Consider the following 15863-nt stretch of genomic DNA (forward strand, 5'->3'; position numbering starts at 1 on the left):
CTCCGTGTGTCGTATACTAAATCGACGACACTTATTTTGGGATGGGGAAGTACAACCTATCAAACGAACCTAATCCTGGTCGATATCCTATCGAATGTGAACGAAACAGTCAACTAAGAAACTCTGAACGAAAAGTCGAGTGGAAGGTGCGAACGAGTGGGCTGTCAGAAGCTATATCTCATCTAAATGAGTTCTAAGCACTCCCTTATAAGCACCTACTTATACATTTGTTTTGATACGATTTCCGTGGAATTGCAGGAGGCATCGTCTAGTTTATCTAGTTAACCCACACGACTCTCAAAGCTAACAAATGATATGTGTTCGATGTGTCAGCTGCCGTGAAATTCAATATGATCACCCGCCAGCAAGGGCGGCTCGCCGCCATATGATATTTAACAGTAAAATTGTTTATTCTGCGTCTTTGTTCCGAATCCTATCATTTCATATTTTAACAATGATTGAATAAATAAACAAAAAATCTGACTAGGGTGATACAACAACTACGTAACTATGCTCTGCCCCCACAGCTTTCACACAATCTAATTTCATTGCGTCCTACAATCTTCCCACATTTCACGTTAAACTTCACTGAGTGGCAACTACAAAATCAAGGACAGTAGTTGCCCAAACTTTAGCCAGGCAAACATGAATATCCGCTGTTGGGATCACCGTTGGAACACAGCAAAGCCCTCGGAAAATCACCCCTTGTCAATCTGGGATTCAGTTCAGCTCTTTGAAAAAAAGTTCGTCTCATCTTTGCAAGATATTCACTTGGCTCGCTTTGCACGGCTCATCCATTTCTTTATAGGAAAAACAGACAGTCTCGGTCTTCCTGCTTCCCTTGGAGGTGGTGACTCTGGTGATAATTCCTTCTGCTCATCTGTGTCCTTCTGATCAGAATATGGTAGCAATTCAAATGCACCCCGTGTAAAACCTCGAGCAATCTGGATTGTTTTCATTTCAAAATGAGTTCGCTTAAGTTTATCATTATTGAAGATTCATGGAGGGTGTAAATGGATAAAGAAACGCATGGCATGTTATACCTTCAACAAAATCCAAACTTTGAGGGAGCTACTAAGGATCCCTAATTTAGTCCTTTTGCCTGATGTCAAGTACGTGCACATCTCATGGTCCACCCTAAGCAAAAATCTTGGCCACGATTTTGGTTTCTCTGGATCTGATTTATGACCAGAGACGGCCTGTTCATTGGAGAAGATTTAAGACAAACATTCCTTGTCAATAACTGTGACTAAAACACTGAGTACATCACGATCTGAAGTTGTCTTGAATTTTGGCTATACAAGGAGATCGTATGTGCATCCAGAAGAAAAAGGTTTATCATAATGCCAAATTGTCTAAAGAAACATGCGCTTTCAATTCCATGGGTCATCAGTATTGTTTCAAATTATCTCTAGAAAATTAGCTACATCCAGGTGTGAGCATTCATTTCGATAGTGTAACACAAACTAAAGCCATAAACTGAGGACGGATAACAAACAAGCATTGTCTGTAGGACTTACCAGGCGTCGACAGATTTCACGTTCTATCTTAGAAAAGGACGTATCAAGAGCTTCAACACGACCAATACCATGGCAACATGGACAAGGCTCGCTGATCATGAAAGTAACACTTGGTCGAACCTGCATACCAACCAGGCATATCAACATTACTGGCAACATGATAATTTAAAGGAGGGGTGTCGGGATGACTCAAAAGTAATAAACAAATAACAGTAGTAAGTATGTTGCTACACGAACATAATTTCACCATTAAAATAAAAAACAAGAACATTCAGAAACTACTGATGACTAAGCAGTTACAACCTTATTTTCAAAGAGAAAAGACAGTTGATGTTAGCTGTAATCTTTATGTTGTATTTACTTGGCTATTATTAGTGTAGGTCCGCTCGAGCTTTCTTAGTATGTACTCCCTCTGTCCCAAAAAATATGCAGGCAGGCAGCTAGTAGTGGTACTAGCAGCTGCTAGAGCTGCATGGTCGGTTTAGCATTGGCAATCGACTTGCCCACTATCTATAGGCCCCAGGGCAGCAATACAAGCAACAGCTTCAGAAAAACACTATCCTGTGTTCAGCTCCAGCTTCCCTCTGCCTCTCTATCTCAGCCTGAGTTCTAACATTCGATATGAAAGCAAGGTGCTGATCCAAGACCATGTTAGCTTCAGTGGGTGGCCGCATCAGTCGCAGCACACAGCAGCATGTCTATAGTCGTCGTTCGCCTTCCACGCAGCCAAGGTGCAGGGGGCGCCATGATGGACCAGAGGTTGCCATCCAGCGCGGGGTGAAGGAAGTCAACGGCGCGGTGTTCCTGCAGCTAACTCAGGAGAAAATATGAGGATTGGAGCCTCCTCATGAGGGTGAAGCTGGAGGCCCATGATCTGTGGTGAAGCCATCGAATTCGGCGACGCGACCACCAGGAAAATCGCATGGCGCTTGAGCCATGGGTGTCTTCCGCACCGAGAACGGTGGCGAATCACCTTGCTGGAGTTTGCACACCATTGTCAGCTTCCGTGGGGACCGGATTGTCCTGGTCAAGCTGGTAGTTGGTGACTTAGTTCTCAATCTTATCAGCGCGTATGCCCCGCAAGTAGGCCACAATGAGAACACCAAGAGGGAGTTCTTGGAAGGCCTGGAGGACATGGTGAGGAGTGTACCGATTAGCGAGAAGCTCTTCGTAAGAGGAGACCTCAATGGCCACGTGGGTACATCTAACACAGGTTTTGAAGGGGTCCATGGGAGCTTTGGCTATGGCATCAGGAATCAAGAAGGAGAAGATGTCTTAAGCTTTGCTCTAGCCTACAACATGATCGTAGCTAACACCCTCTTTAAAAACAGAGAATCACATCTGGTGACTTTTAGTAGTGGCTAACACTCTAGCCAGATTGATTTCATCCTCTCGAGAAGAGAAGATAGGCGAGCGTGCCTAGATTGTAAGGTGATACCTGGAGAGAGTGTTGTCCCTCAGCATAAGCTGGTGGTTGCTGACTTCCGCTTCCGTATTCGTGTCCAGTGGGATAAGTGTGCCAAAGTTACTAGAACGAGGTGGTGGAAGCTCAAGGGGGAGGTAGCTCAGGCGTTCAAGGATAGGGTCATTAAGGAGGGCCCTTGGGAGGAAGGAGGGGATGCAGACAATGTGTGGATGAAGATGGCGGACTTGCATCCGTAAGGTGGCCTCGGAGGACTTTGGAGTGTCCAGGGGAAGGAGAAGCGAAGCTAAGGATACCTGGTGGTGGAATGATGATGTCCAGAAGGCATTCTCATTAAAACTATGTCATTTTTAGTCAGAGTTTGCACCCTAGAGAGCATAGGTCAGGCAAATCGTGGATCAGAACGATGGGTGATTAATCAGTTCAGGATACCTCACCTAATTATGTCTTCAATTTTAAAAGGAAAATGGACAATAAATATGTGTTCATGTGGTAGAAACTAGGGTTCTACCGGGTCTAGGCCGGAGGTTGTAGGGAAGGAGGGAGCTGCTCGTGGGTGAACTCACGGCCGCCGGCGGTTGAGCGCCGTCATGCGCGAGAAGGCGGCGGCTGAGAGGGAGATGGCGCAGGGAAGGAGGCGGCTAGGGTTAGGTCTCCCGGCTCCCTAAGAAAGCCGAGCAATATGATTGCTTCTTTGCTTGATTAGATTGATACATCTCCTCTCCTTATATAGAGAGGTTTATTACTTGACTCCCAAGTCCATAATAACGATAATTGGGCTAAGCCCCTAACAACGATAAGATAGATTGGGCCCAACTAACTGGGCTAAGCCCCTAACATGCCGGTCATAACATTTCTCCCGCCTGCACAAACAGCTCGTCCTCGAGCTGGAAGGCGGGAAAGCGCTTGCAGAACTCCTTGAGGTGATCAACCGTCGCCAAACACCTCCGTGGCAGCTAGGGCGGGCAGGTCGCCGAGCCCGGCTGCAGCGGCGTCCTCCTCAATGTAGTCCGCAACCTCCAGGTAGAAGAGTCGCCGACAGACGTGGCCGGGCGCGTAGGGCTCGTCGCAGTTGAAGCACAACCCTTGGCGGCGACGCTCGAGTTGCTCGGCCTGTGTGAGCCGGCGGAACGGGCGTGCCACCGTCGCGGCGAGGGGTGACGCGGAAGCCTGAGCAAGACGACCCTGCGCTGGAACGTCCGGCCAGGGTGGCGGCCCAGCGGCCCGGGGCGGTGACGCCTGCTGGATGGCCACCGCGCGGCGCTCGAACATGCGGGCGTAGTACATGGCCGTCTGGAGGTCCTGGGGTCCCCGCAGCTCCACGTCCACGCGGATATGATCCGGCAGACCGCCAACGAAGAGCTCAGCCCGCTGGCGAGCCGTCACGCCAGGGCCTGAAAATGGTCGGTGAAGTCCTGCACCGTAGAGGTGAAGGGAAGACGGCCCAACTCCGCCAGCCGGCTCCCGCGTATCGGCGGCCCGAAGCGAAGGAGGCAGAGCTCGCAAAAATGCTCCCAAGGAGGCATGCCGCCCTCGTCCTGCTCGAGAGCGTAATACCAAGTCTGTGCGGCGCCTCGGAGGTGATATGAAGCGAGCCAGGTGCGGTCCGACACGAGCGTACGTTGCCCCCGGAAGAACTGGTCACACTGATTAAGCCAGTTGAGGGGGTCCTCGGTGCCGTCGTAGGTGGCGAAGCGCGGCGCCGTCTGGGTATGACCGTCGTGGGGGTACGGCTCAGCGGTGTGGAGCAGCGGCGCTGAGTCGGTGATCACAGGGGAGCCCCCGTGGAACTGCGTCGCGTCAAGGCCAATGTAGGGACCCGTGGAACTGGAGGACCCGTCGTATTGCGCCTGGTGTGACGGCACGTGCGGCGGTCCCGAGGCCATCATGTAGACCGGCTGAGACGACGACTCGGCAACCAAGCCGGTAGCGGGGATGGCGAGGATGGGAACCGGACTTGGTGGAGCGGAACTCCCGCCGGCGCGGTCGATGCGGGGCCGAAGCTGACCGGCGGTGGCTGCTCCAGCTGCAGCAGCTGCTGCGGTGTTGCGCCAGGCAGCGACTGCTGCGGCGGAGCACCAGGCGCGGCGGAGGCCGCCAGGAGTGGCGGCTGCCACTGCAGCCAGGGCTGGGCGGTGGTGGCGAGGGATGGCAGCCGCATCGGCTGTTGCAGTGGCCCGGCGAGCGTGGCGAAGGCCGCCTGGTGCGGCGGCTGCCACGGCAGCCACGGCGGCGCGGAGGCGGCGATGGGCACAGGAGGTCGGAAACCGGCGCCGGCCACTGCGGCCACTGCCGGGCGGCTGCGGGCAGCGTCCCAGCGAACGCCGTGGAGGCCCCTATATGCGGCAAATACCACGGTAGGGCCGGCGGCCCGGTGGCGGCGGTCGGCGGCAGGGGCGGCGGCGGCCCATAGGGGCTGGTCGGGTACAACCAGATTTCCTGGACGGCTGTGACGAGGTCGTTGAGGACCCCGGTGATCTCCTCCGGGGTGTAGGCGGCGGCCAGTGGTGCGGTGGAAGGTGGCGGCGCCAGAGGATGCGACCAGCGGCGCGGACGGGGAGGGCAGCGGCGCGGTGGAGATTGGCAGCGGCGCGGTGGTGCCGGTCGGCAGCGGAAGCGACGGGGTGGGCGGCGGCGAAGACATGATCGGAACTGAGCTACCTGATACCAAACTGGTAGAAACTAGGGTTTTATCGGCTCTAGGCCGGAGGTTGTAGGGAAGGAGGGAGCTGGTCGTGGGTGAACTCGCGGCCGCCGGCGGTTGGGCGCCGTCGTGCGCGAGAAGGCGGCGGCTGAGAGGGAGATGGCGCAGGCAAGGAGGCCGCTAGGGTTAGGTCTCCCGGCTCCCTAAGGAAGCCGAGCAAATACGATTGCTTCTTTGCTCGATTAGATTGATACATCTCCTCTCCTTATATAGAGAGGTTTACTTGACTCCCAAGTCCCTAATAATGATAATTGGGCTAAGCCCCTAATAACGATTGGGCCCAACTAACTGGGCTAAGCCCCTAACATGCCAGTCATAACATCATGTTAATGGGAACCTCTTGGATAACTGTCAGCATGCTGCCAAAGTGATCCAAGCAATTACGAGTTTGCCACTGATAACTCCAAGTAACAACCAACAAGATTTATTGCGCTCTTATGAAAATTGAAGTTTCCAGTATACAAGAACATAGTGTCAGCATGCTGGCAAAGTGTCAGTAGCACATTACCCTTTTTCTAGTTATTTCCATCAAACCTAGCTTTGACAATTCTGAAACACCAACGGTTGAGCGGTCCTTTTCTACTGCTTTCTTCATTTCTTCATAGACTAATCTTTTGTTTGCTGAGGGAAAATGCTAGATTAGATCAAGGATAAAAAAAAGGAGCAGGAAAATACACATAATCTTATGCACATCATTAAGTGCAAGAAACATTGATTAAATAACCAGGAAGGAATTTGTCTCAACCATCAGAAGAAAAATGGGAATGCCATAACAGATTGGCCACGATGTCAGCTAACAATTTAACCAACTATGCAGGATGCATAAATGGTACAAGTAAAAGCGGTGTTCTCTATTACCTGTAGTGGCCTTAATTCAGAGCATAAGCAAAGCTCTTAAAATTCCATGAAGATTCAGTTTTGAACAGAATGCACTTTTTAAATTACAAATCGTGAATTTCCTGTCAGAAGAGAAATGATGGCACACACAAAAATCTAGCCAAACAATTCCTAACTTTTGCAAAGTATCCAGATCAGATGCCAAATATTCTTATAGAGATATACTGACCAACATTTAATCAATTTTTTGTTGAAAATCCAACCAAATTTACCAGCATCCAGTTACATATAACAACTTAACAGGTAAAGAAGAAGAATTTGTAGGACAAACACCAGACTGAATCTTACTGGCAGGAGTAATGATATGCAAGTGTTTGAGTACAAAACGTAAAATACTGTTCACTAATAAAAGAATGCCGTTAAATGAAATCTTATACTTGATTTTTTACAAAACAATCTAGCAGTTTAACATCAATAAGCAACATCATTTGCTAGGTAATTTTACCCTAGCATGTGAAAACATGAGAAGGTACAAGTCACAGAATGATATTCAATGAGACTGCATTCTAGTAAATTCTAAAACATCAGGCTGCACAAATGATACTAGTATACGATATAAAATTGTACAAGATAGTCAAGTATCAACGGGCTGGCAGAAAAAATAAATAAATAAAGTGTTGTAGTCGCAGGAGCCCATCTCTCTCGTTAGCCTTTTCTGTGTGTGTGGCGGCTCAGCTTGGGAACGGGAGGACTGATGCCTCCTTCTAGGTCAGCACCTCCTCATGGGCTTGGGCCCTAAGTGACAAAGCTAGATGGGCTTGGCCCATACCGGTTCAACACTCCCCCTCAAGATGGGTGGTAGATATCTATCATCCCCATCTTGTCACATGCCAAGTTACAGTCCTTCGTTCCCAGTCCCTTTGTCAAGCAATCTGCAAACTGTTGCCCAGAGCTGACATGAGTAAGACTGATGATCCCAGCATCAAGTTTCTCCTTAATGAAGAAGCGATCAATTTCCACATGTTTTGTCCTATCATGCTGAACTGGGTTATTAGCAATGGCAATAGCTGACTGATTGTCACACCACACCTTCAAGGGTCCCTTCCTCAGAAGTTTCAACTCGCTCAGTAGGTACTTCACCCAGAGCATCTCACATAACCCTTGAGATAATGCTCTATACTCGGCTTCTGCTGTTGATCTAGACACAACAGCCTGTTTCTTGCTTCTCCATGACACCAAGTTTCCTCCCACAAACACACAGTAGCCAGAAGTTGATCTTCTATCATCTTGACAACTGGCCCAATCAGAGTCACTATAGCCATCCACCTCAAGATGTCCACTCTTCGCAAACCACAACCCTTTACCCGGAGTCCCCTTCAAGTATCTCAGAATTCTGTGCACAATATCAAGATGCCCACTCCTTGGTTCATGCATGTATCTGCTCACCACACCCACGGCATACGTAATGTCAGGCCTGGTATGACACAAGTACAATAACCTCCCAACCAGTTTCTGATAATCTTCCTTATTCACCAGCTCGCCTGACTGAGCTGTCACTTGATGATTTTGTTCAATCGGCGTAGGGGCTGCACGACATCCCATCATGCCCATGTCACTCAAGAGATCCAAGGTGTATTTCCTTTGGCACAAAGATATTCCCTTCTCTGTCCGGGCCACTTCAATCCCAAGGAAGTATTTTAAGTTGCCCAAATCCTTCACCTCAAACTCATAGCTCAGACACCCCTTCAATCTCTTTATTTCCTCCTCATCATCTCCGGTGATGATAATGTCATCCACATAAACTGCAAGAATGGTGATCTTTCGATTAGAGAGTGAGTGTCTGTAGAACACCGTGTGGTCACCATTACATTGACCATACCCCATAGCACGGACAGCACGTCTGAACCTATCAAACCAAGCCCTCGGCGATTGCTTCAGTCCATACAAGGATTTCTTCAGCCTACATACCTTCCCCGTGGTCTGTGAAGTACCAAAACCTGGTGGTATCTCCATGTACACTTCTTCCTGCAACTCACCATGCAAGAAGGCATTCTTGACATCTAATTGATGCAATTTCCACCCAAAGTTTGCAGCACAGGAAACCAATATCCTTACTGTGTTCATCTTTGCCACTGGAGCAAACGTCTCGTCATAGTCAATTCCATAAGTTTGACTATATCCTCTGGCGACCAATCTGGCCTTATACCGTTCCACCTTCCCCTCAGGATTCTGCTTCACTGTATAGATCCACTTACAACTCACTGCTTTCTTTCCTGTCGGCAATGTAGTTAGCACCCATGTCTTGTTTTTCCTCAGTGCTTCCAACTCTTCTATCATCGCTTCACGCCACTTCGGATCTTGCTTTGCAGCCTTCCAATCCTTTGGGATTGACACAGTTTGAAGAGAGGCAACAAACACTCTATAGGAAGGAGACAAAGCCTAATAAGACACAACATTTCCGATATCATGATCATCAAAAACCTCCGGTGGTAAAGCCTTCTGTGCCGCTTCACGTGTCCCCTTTCGCAACGCAATAGGCGGTTCCACTGTGTCAGATGAGCTTGCACCACTGCCTTGTTGCTCCCCCTACACTGACTGCTCCCCCTGCACTTGTTGCTCCCCCTCCTGCACAAGTGGCTACCGCCGAGAATATACCAGACGAGTGTCAGATGAGTCATGCACCTGTGGCACTTGTGGCTCTCGTCGAGAGTACACTAGGGGGGTCTTCTGCCACCGATCTCGAACAGGGAGCTGGAGATTACCAATCTGAATGGAACCCACTGTTGGCTGGACCTGAACCTGCACATCACCATCAGTGAGAGTACCAACCGGAATTGTACCCACAATTGGCTGGACTTGAACCTGCACATCATTAGTGCCCACAGAATCCTCCTGAGTGTGAGATACAGCCTTCTCCCCCTCTTGACCATCCTGCACAGAGTGTAAATGGTCAAGCCCTTGAAACAACACACTTAGATCTGTTGGCTCACCATAGAATGGCTCAGACTCCCTGAAGGTTACATCCATACTGACAAACCTGCGTTTCTCTGAGGGACACCAACATTTATACCCCTGCTGACTAGAAGAATAGCCCAGAAAAATACACTTCACCGCTCGCGGATCAAGTTTTCCAACAGAAGGACGGTGATCTCGAACAAAACAAGTACTGCCAAACAACTTTGGGGGAACAACAAACTTAGTTTCTCCATATACTAGCTCACACGGAGATTTCATGCTTAGTATTCTTGATGGTGTCCGGTTGATCAAGTATGTGGCTGTCATAACTGCTTCACTCCACAAGAATTTGGGCACATTCATCGTAAACATCAATGACCGAGCAACCTCAAGAATATGCCGATTTTTCCTTTCTGCCACTCCATTCTGAGGAGGGGTGTCTGGGCATGTAGTTTGATGAAGAATACCTTGATCAGACAAATAGGCCCCAAATGTGTTGTTCACATACTCTGTCCCATTGTCAGTCCTGATCACCTGCACCTGCACCTGAAACTGATTCTTCACCAAGGCATGGAAATTCTGAAAACAGCTAAACACCTCATCTTTGTGACGCATCATATAAATCCAAGTCATACGAGAATAGCAATCGATGAATGTAACAAAGTATTTCATTCCATTCATTGATACAACTGGGCTCTTCCATACATCCGAATGAATAAGCATAAAAGGAGAGATGCTCCTAAGCCCCTTGCCCACATATGAGGCTCGTGTGTGTTTGGCATATTCGCAAGCATCACATGTCAACTTGCCCTTGCCTATCCCACACATAACATCCGGAAAGATTCTACTCATCTTATCAAAAGATACATGTCCCATCCTACAGTGATGGATCATCGCCTCCTTCTCCTTGTCCTCCATGGTCGCAGCACACACCAAGTCCGGCTGCACCTCCTGGTCCATGTACCAGAGCCCCCTACGCCTGGTGCCAGTCCCAACCGTCTGGCTCGTCTGGCGCTCCTGAATCACGCAACCGAATTTGTCAAGGATCACACGACAGTCAATTTGATCAATTAGAGCACTGAAAGAGACCAAATTGACAGGAAAAGCTGGCACATGTAACACTGAGGATAGGGAGATGGTCCGAGTGCACTTGACTGTGCCAACCCCTATGACAGGCTGGTTTGTGCCATCAGCAGTTTGCATTGTGCCCCTGTGAGACGGAGGGTGCTTATGGTAAGACTCAAACATGCAGGAATTACTAGCAACATGCTTAGATGCTCCAGAGTCAAGAACCCACTCTGGAGCACTCTCATTAGAAGCAAGACATGCCTCATCCGGATTACCTTCATCAGTGGAGGCCCAGAGAGCAAAGTCTCCATAGTCAGCATCAGCTGCATCTTTGCCTTGTGACGTCCCAATGTCTCCTGCCACTGTCATGTGAGCCCTCTGATCCCCTAAGTGTCCTGAGTAGCCACCTCTACCCATAGAAGCCTGGCCCCTTGAGGTCCCTGAGTATCCACCTCTGCCTATACCACGCCTGCCTCTACCAGTTCCCCCTCTGTCGTATCCCCTGCCTCTGCCACGAGTTGGACACGCCCACTTCCAGTGACCTACCTCCCCACAGATATGACATTTGTTGGGATCGCTCCACTCCATGCGCTCAGCGACTGCAAATGTCGAAGCCGGCACAACCTTCATGTCTGCATGCTCAAGAGATAGCCGCACCTCCTCTTGAGACATTGCAGCAATAGTCTCCTCAATAGAGGGCAGGAGAGGTTGGTGCAACAGGGATGCCCTCCTGCCATGAAAGCAACCTCTAAGCCCCTCCAACAGTTTCAGCACACGCCTGCGTGCAATCCACTTGCGCCCTGACTCGATGCAAGCCGCATCATAGAGTTCCAGAGGGTCGCAGTTATCCTGCTCTGCCCACAAAGCCTGCAGCTCTGCCACATATGTCATCACTGACATGCCATCACCTTGATGCAGCCGACTGATCTTCCCCTCAATCTGAGCAATGAGCATGACATTGCCCTTACCCGAGTACAAGGTGGACAGAGTCGTCCATATCGCAGCGGATGTGGATAGCCCCTCCACAGAGCGTCCAATGGGGGGCACCACCGAGTTCAACAACCAGCCAATGAGCACAGAGTTTATGACCTTCCATCTCTTTCCCTCCACAGTAGTCTTGTCTCCTGGTTCAGCAACAGCACCCAACAAGTGCCCATCAAGCTCCTTCTGTTCCACAGCCAGCAACGCCCTTCGGGACCAGCTCAGATAATTGGTAGCCCCCTCTAACTTCATGTCCATGGGCGACAGTTCGATCTTCTGAGCCACTTCCTGTCGAGGAACGATGGCCCCAGATTTCGACTCCTCAAGGATCTTAGCTAGCTTCTCGAAAGCCTCAGCAAGGCCTGTTGGCTCACTCATCTTCGGATACAGCCTACACAGCCAACAATAGCAGCAAGCACAGCCGCACACAGTCCTCTGCAGAATCAGCAGTCTCCAGTTCCCTTTCAATCAGCAGCACAACACTGCCCCACTTCTCCTTCCTCAGCAGCAGGACAGCAACCAACAGCAACCTCAGCTTCAGGCAGCTGCAGCACACTTCTCTCCTCTGACTTAGCCGCTGCACACAGCAGCAGTTCCAGCAGCACACCTCCTGTCAGTCCCCTCTACAGCCCCTCCACATGCGCACCTCCTCAGCTCGCGCCGCCCCCTTGTCTTCCTCACTCGCACGCAGCTACTGGCGCAGCTCCCCTGCAGCTGCGAGAGGCCAGCCAGCGCACAACCGCGAGAGGGAACAAGAAGGGAATGAGGGGAAGAGGGAGGAGCCCGCGCCGAGGTGAGCCCACTCCGCCTCCTAGGTCCGCCGTCGCCGCCCTACTCCCGTCAGGCCCCGTCGTTGCCGCCTAGGTCTGATACCATGTTGTAGTCGCAGGAGCCCACCTCTTTCGTTAGCCTTTTCTGTGTGTGTGGCGGCTCAGCTTGGGAACGGGAGGACTGATGCCTCCTTCTAGGTCAGCACCTCCTCATGGGCTTGGGCCCTAAGTGACAAAGCTAGATGGGCTTGGCCCATACCGGTTCAACATAAAGCAAAACATAAATGCAAGTTTAGTGAGAATATGTAAAACAAATGCACAATCCTGGGTATCCATTTACATGACATTATTAGTTCTACCAGAGTCGAAGCTATATCTTACAATCGTCCGTCATGTCGATAAAATCAACAACAATGATGCCACCAATATCCCTCAAGCGCAGCTCGCGAGCAATCTGTGTTGAAGAAATTTCAAGATTAGCAATCAAGTCCAGTACTTTAATAATCTTCCATACTTCAAATATACAATCAATCTATGCAAACCAGATTTATTATCTTGCTCCATAGCGTGTGTATGGTTGCTGGTTACACAAAACACAAGTACCAGTTGCAGGTATGGTATCATTGTGCAAAGCAATTTTCTAATAGGGATATCAATGCAAGTATAATTTGAGTAATAAATGGTATTCCCTCCGTTCCAAAATAGTGTTTACTAGATTTTTCAAAGGCATACTTTTAAACTTTGACCAAGTTTATAGGAAAAAATTATCAGCGTCTAGAATTCCAAATCAATACCATTATTTTAATCATGATTATATTTCATATGGTATATATCCGGTAGTAGATATAGATAATTTTCTCTATGAACTTGGTCAAAGTTTCTGAAATTTAACTTCTGAGAAAACCAACGTGCACTATATTATGAACGGAGGAGTACAGAATATCCTGATGAAGGCTGATTGTCCCAGCTAAAAAAAAGAGAAATATGCACTATTTCATCTTAAAAAGCAGAAGGTTATGAAGTAAAATGTGTGCCATCAGACAGTGAATTTTTTATTTAGTACTCCCTCCGTCCGGAAATACTTGTCGAAAAAATGCATAAAAATGGATGTATCTAAAACTAAAATACGTCTAGATACATCCAATCCTCCGACAAATATTTCTGGACGGAGGGAGTACTTGAAATGAAATAAGTAACAATTCCTTTGTGAACCATAAACAGATATCACTTCTCAAAATACAATCACCTAAATGACAGTAAGTCAACAACACTCGTAAAATGATAAACTCCAAACATTACGCTATTATTTGATGTTACATTCTACCAGAAGGGATGCATTTATTTTTGAATGTGCAATAGCTACGTGTGTGTGAGCAGCCCGCTCATTAGGTCATCCTGCCTTGGGATTAGATAACCAACATAAAAAGAACTAATGAAAATTTGTGATATGAGCATGTGATACACTGATGCTAATATATAGCTAACAATATGAAATTAATAGAACAGCCAAACACAACCAACAGCCCAGACAGACGCTGGTCTAAGTATAAACTACTGATATACTACCGGTATTCAAAACATAAGGCACATAAGTATACATGTGATCAACTATTTAAAACTTTGACCACTAATGTTGTTGTATTTGTCTTGCAAAATATTTGCATGTCATATATCATTTTACTAAATCTTTTAAGCATATTATAAAGTAAAAATCGTACTCAAGATCATGCATTGGAGACTGAAAAGTCAAACACCCCTTATATATAAACGGGGGAGTAGCAGCTCTAGCACATACACCAACTGCATCCCTTAAGTGCTACTGCAAAGTCGATAGTTTCACATAAATACGTTCACTCATAACAAGAAGCAAGAGAATATTTTCATAGCAAACCTGTGCCGTGCAAGACAAAGTGCAATGAATTGCATCTGTAGCAATTAATAAAGCAATGAAAGTGAATCACAACAGAAGGATGAGTTCATGACACAGATAGATTCTGAGAGACAATTTGGAAGCAAATATACTGTTTTCCTGCAAAGCAAAAGCATAAAGCACATACTTGCTTTGCAGCTTCAAGATTGACATCTAAAATAGCCTTCTCCTGCGACGTCCCTTGACCAAACATGCTGTGGCCACCATTCACATCAATGGAAACTAGAGCTTCAGTCTGTTCTATAATTAAAGAACCCCCATTCTGTAGCACAACCCTGCAACAAAGGAAACACTATCATATAATAAGGCAGAAATTTATAAGCATCTCTAATATCAATCGGCGTGGCTCCTTCACCAGCTCAAGTTGCCGCGGGAGCTGCTAAAGCTCGACCTAACCAAAGCGTTTCACTCGATCTCCTGAATATTCGTCCTCAAGGTTCTTTGTCGCTATGGTTTTGGCAAGAAATTCTGCGGTTGGCTGTGCATATTGTGCTCCTACGCCAATACTAGGGTCCTGGTTAACGGCATGCCCAGCGCACCGATTTGGCACCAGAAGGGCATGTGGCAAGGGGGGCCCGCTTTCCCCGTAAATCTTCATACTGTCCGTCGACACCCTCTGCCGCTTGGTTCAGCCTACCCTGGACTTTGGCTTCTTCACCCTCATAGGCAAATCCTGGCTAAATCCCTTTACGCTGACGACGTCATTGTCCTCTGCCATCCTTTCAGGCAAGAGTTGTGGTACAGACATGCGAAAAGCTGGTGACTCAATAAGTGGTGGCTGTTGCAGGCGAACAGAATACTAGCTGGTCTCCAATCGCTTGGCGTCCAACTGTGTACTAGTATGCGATTGTGGATGGCGTCGTGACGAGCGGCGGAGGCAACGGTAGGCCTCCTAAACTCCCTGCAGCGAGACGTGGTACACCAATTGATCAGATCTATCACATTGACCATTGGCACAGCCCGGGGCAAAACAAACACATGGGCAGGCCACAATGTTACATGGGCTGGGCTTCTTTACTTTGGTGTGTTAGCTTGATGTGTTAATTACTTAACATCCCGTCATTATCAGAAGGACACTAGTGTTTGAACCCCTGAAAACCAGCCGCTGAATGAAGACATGGACGAAATATACAAGATGACACCTCATAATTCCATCGATAATCATCCATAGATGTTGTGCCACCTAACTTTTGGGCAGTTTTTAGAGTCCGTATAAGTGGAGGAAGCCGACTTATGGTGGATTTCGTCGCCTCTGGCTCCCAAGGATGGCCGAATTTCCCCTTTGTCCCTCCATAAATACCGCCCTAGGACATTGCTGCAACTTTGTGTAAACTGATGTGTCCAACGACCGCCGGCGAACCGCTTTTCAGAACCCCAACTCATATTCGCAATACTCATATTGCTGTTCATAGCTTGGTCAATAACAATTCTGGAGTTGGTTTAGCGATTGCATGGCACAGCGTCGACACACATTGTAGTCGGATCGTCAAAGTCAACTCCTATAAAATCAAAGGAGTACCTCTCATCGGAAGATCAGGACACCTAAGTGCCTATCATTGGCAATGGGCAGTCTTCTTGCCGGTTTTGGTCTGACCGCAGGCTTGACAGTAGCGCGGTGGCAAAATTATCAACTGACATCCTCGCCAAGATCCCTAACCGTCGAAGTGAAATTCGC

General features: G+C 48.3%; 1 protein-coding gene across 7 annotated transcripts in view; it reads right to left on the bottom strand.

Moving 5' to 3' along the window:
• Nucleotides 1–351: 351 nt before the first annotated feature.
• The window catches only part of LOC119336731 (ribonuclease E/G-like protein, chloroplastic), a 38835-nt gene continuing 23323 nt past the window's right edge, over nt 352–15863 (bottom strand). For 6 of the 7 annotated variants that reach the window (XM_037608805.1, XM_037608804.1, XM_037608808.1 and 3 more), the window contains 6 exons: nt 14316–14463; nt 12640–12712; nt 6156–6268; nt 1521–1640; nt 1044–1199; nt 352–944 (listed from right to left, as the gene is read on the bottom strand). In XM_037608805.1, coding sequence (XP_037464702.1) covers nt 768–944; nt 1044–1199; nt 1521–1640; nt 6156–6268; nt 12640–12712; nt 14316–14463 — 787 coding nt within the window. In that variant the 3' untranslated portion in view covers nt 352–767. The other variant, XM_037608806.1, reaches the window with a different exon arrangement.

This window comes from Triticum dicoccoides, chromosome 7B, assembly GCF_002162155.2.
Source record: "Triticum dicoccoides isolate Atlit2015 ecotype Zavitan chromosome 7B, WEW_v2.0, whole genome shotgun sequence".
NCBI lineage: Eukaryota > Viridiplantae > Streptophyta > Magnoliopsida > Poales > Poaceae > Triticum > Triticum dicoccoides.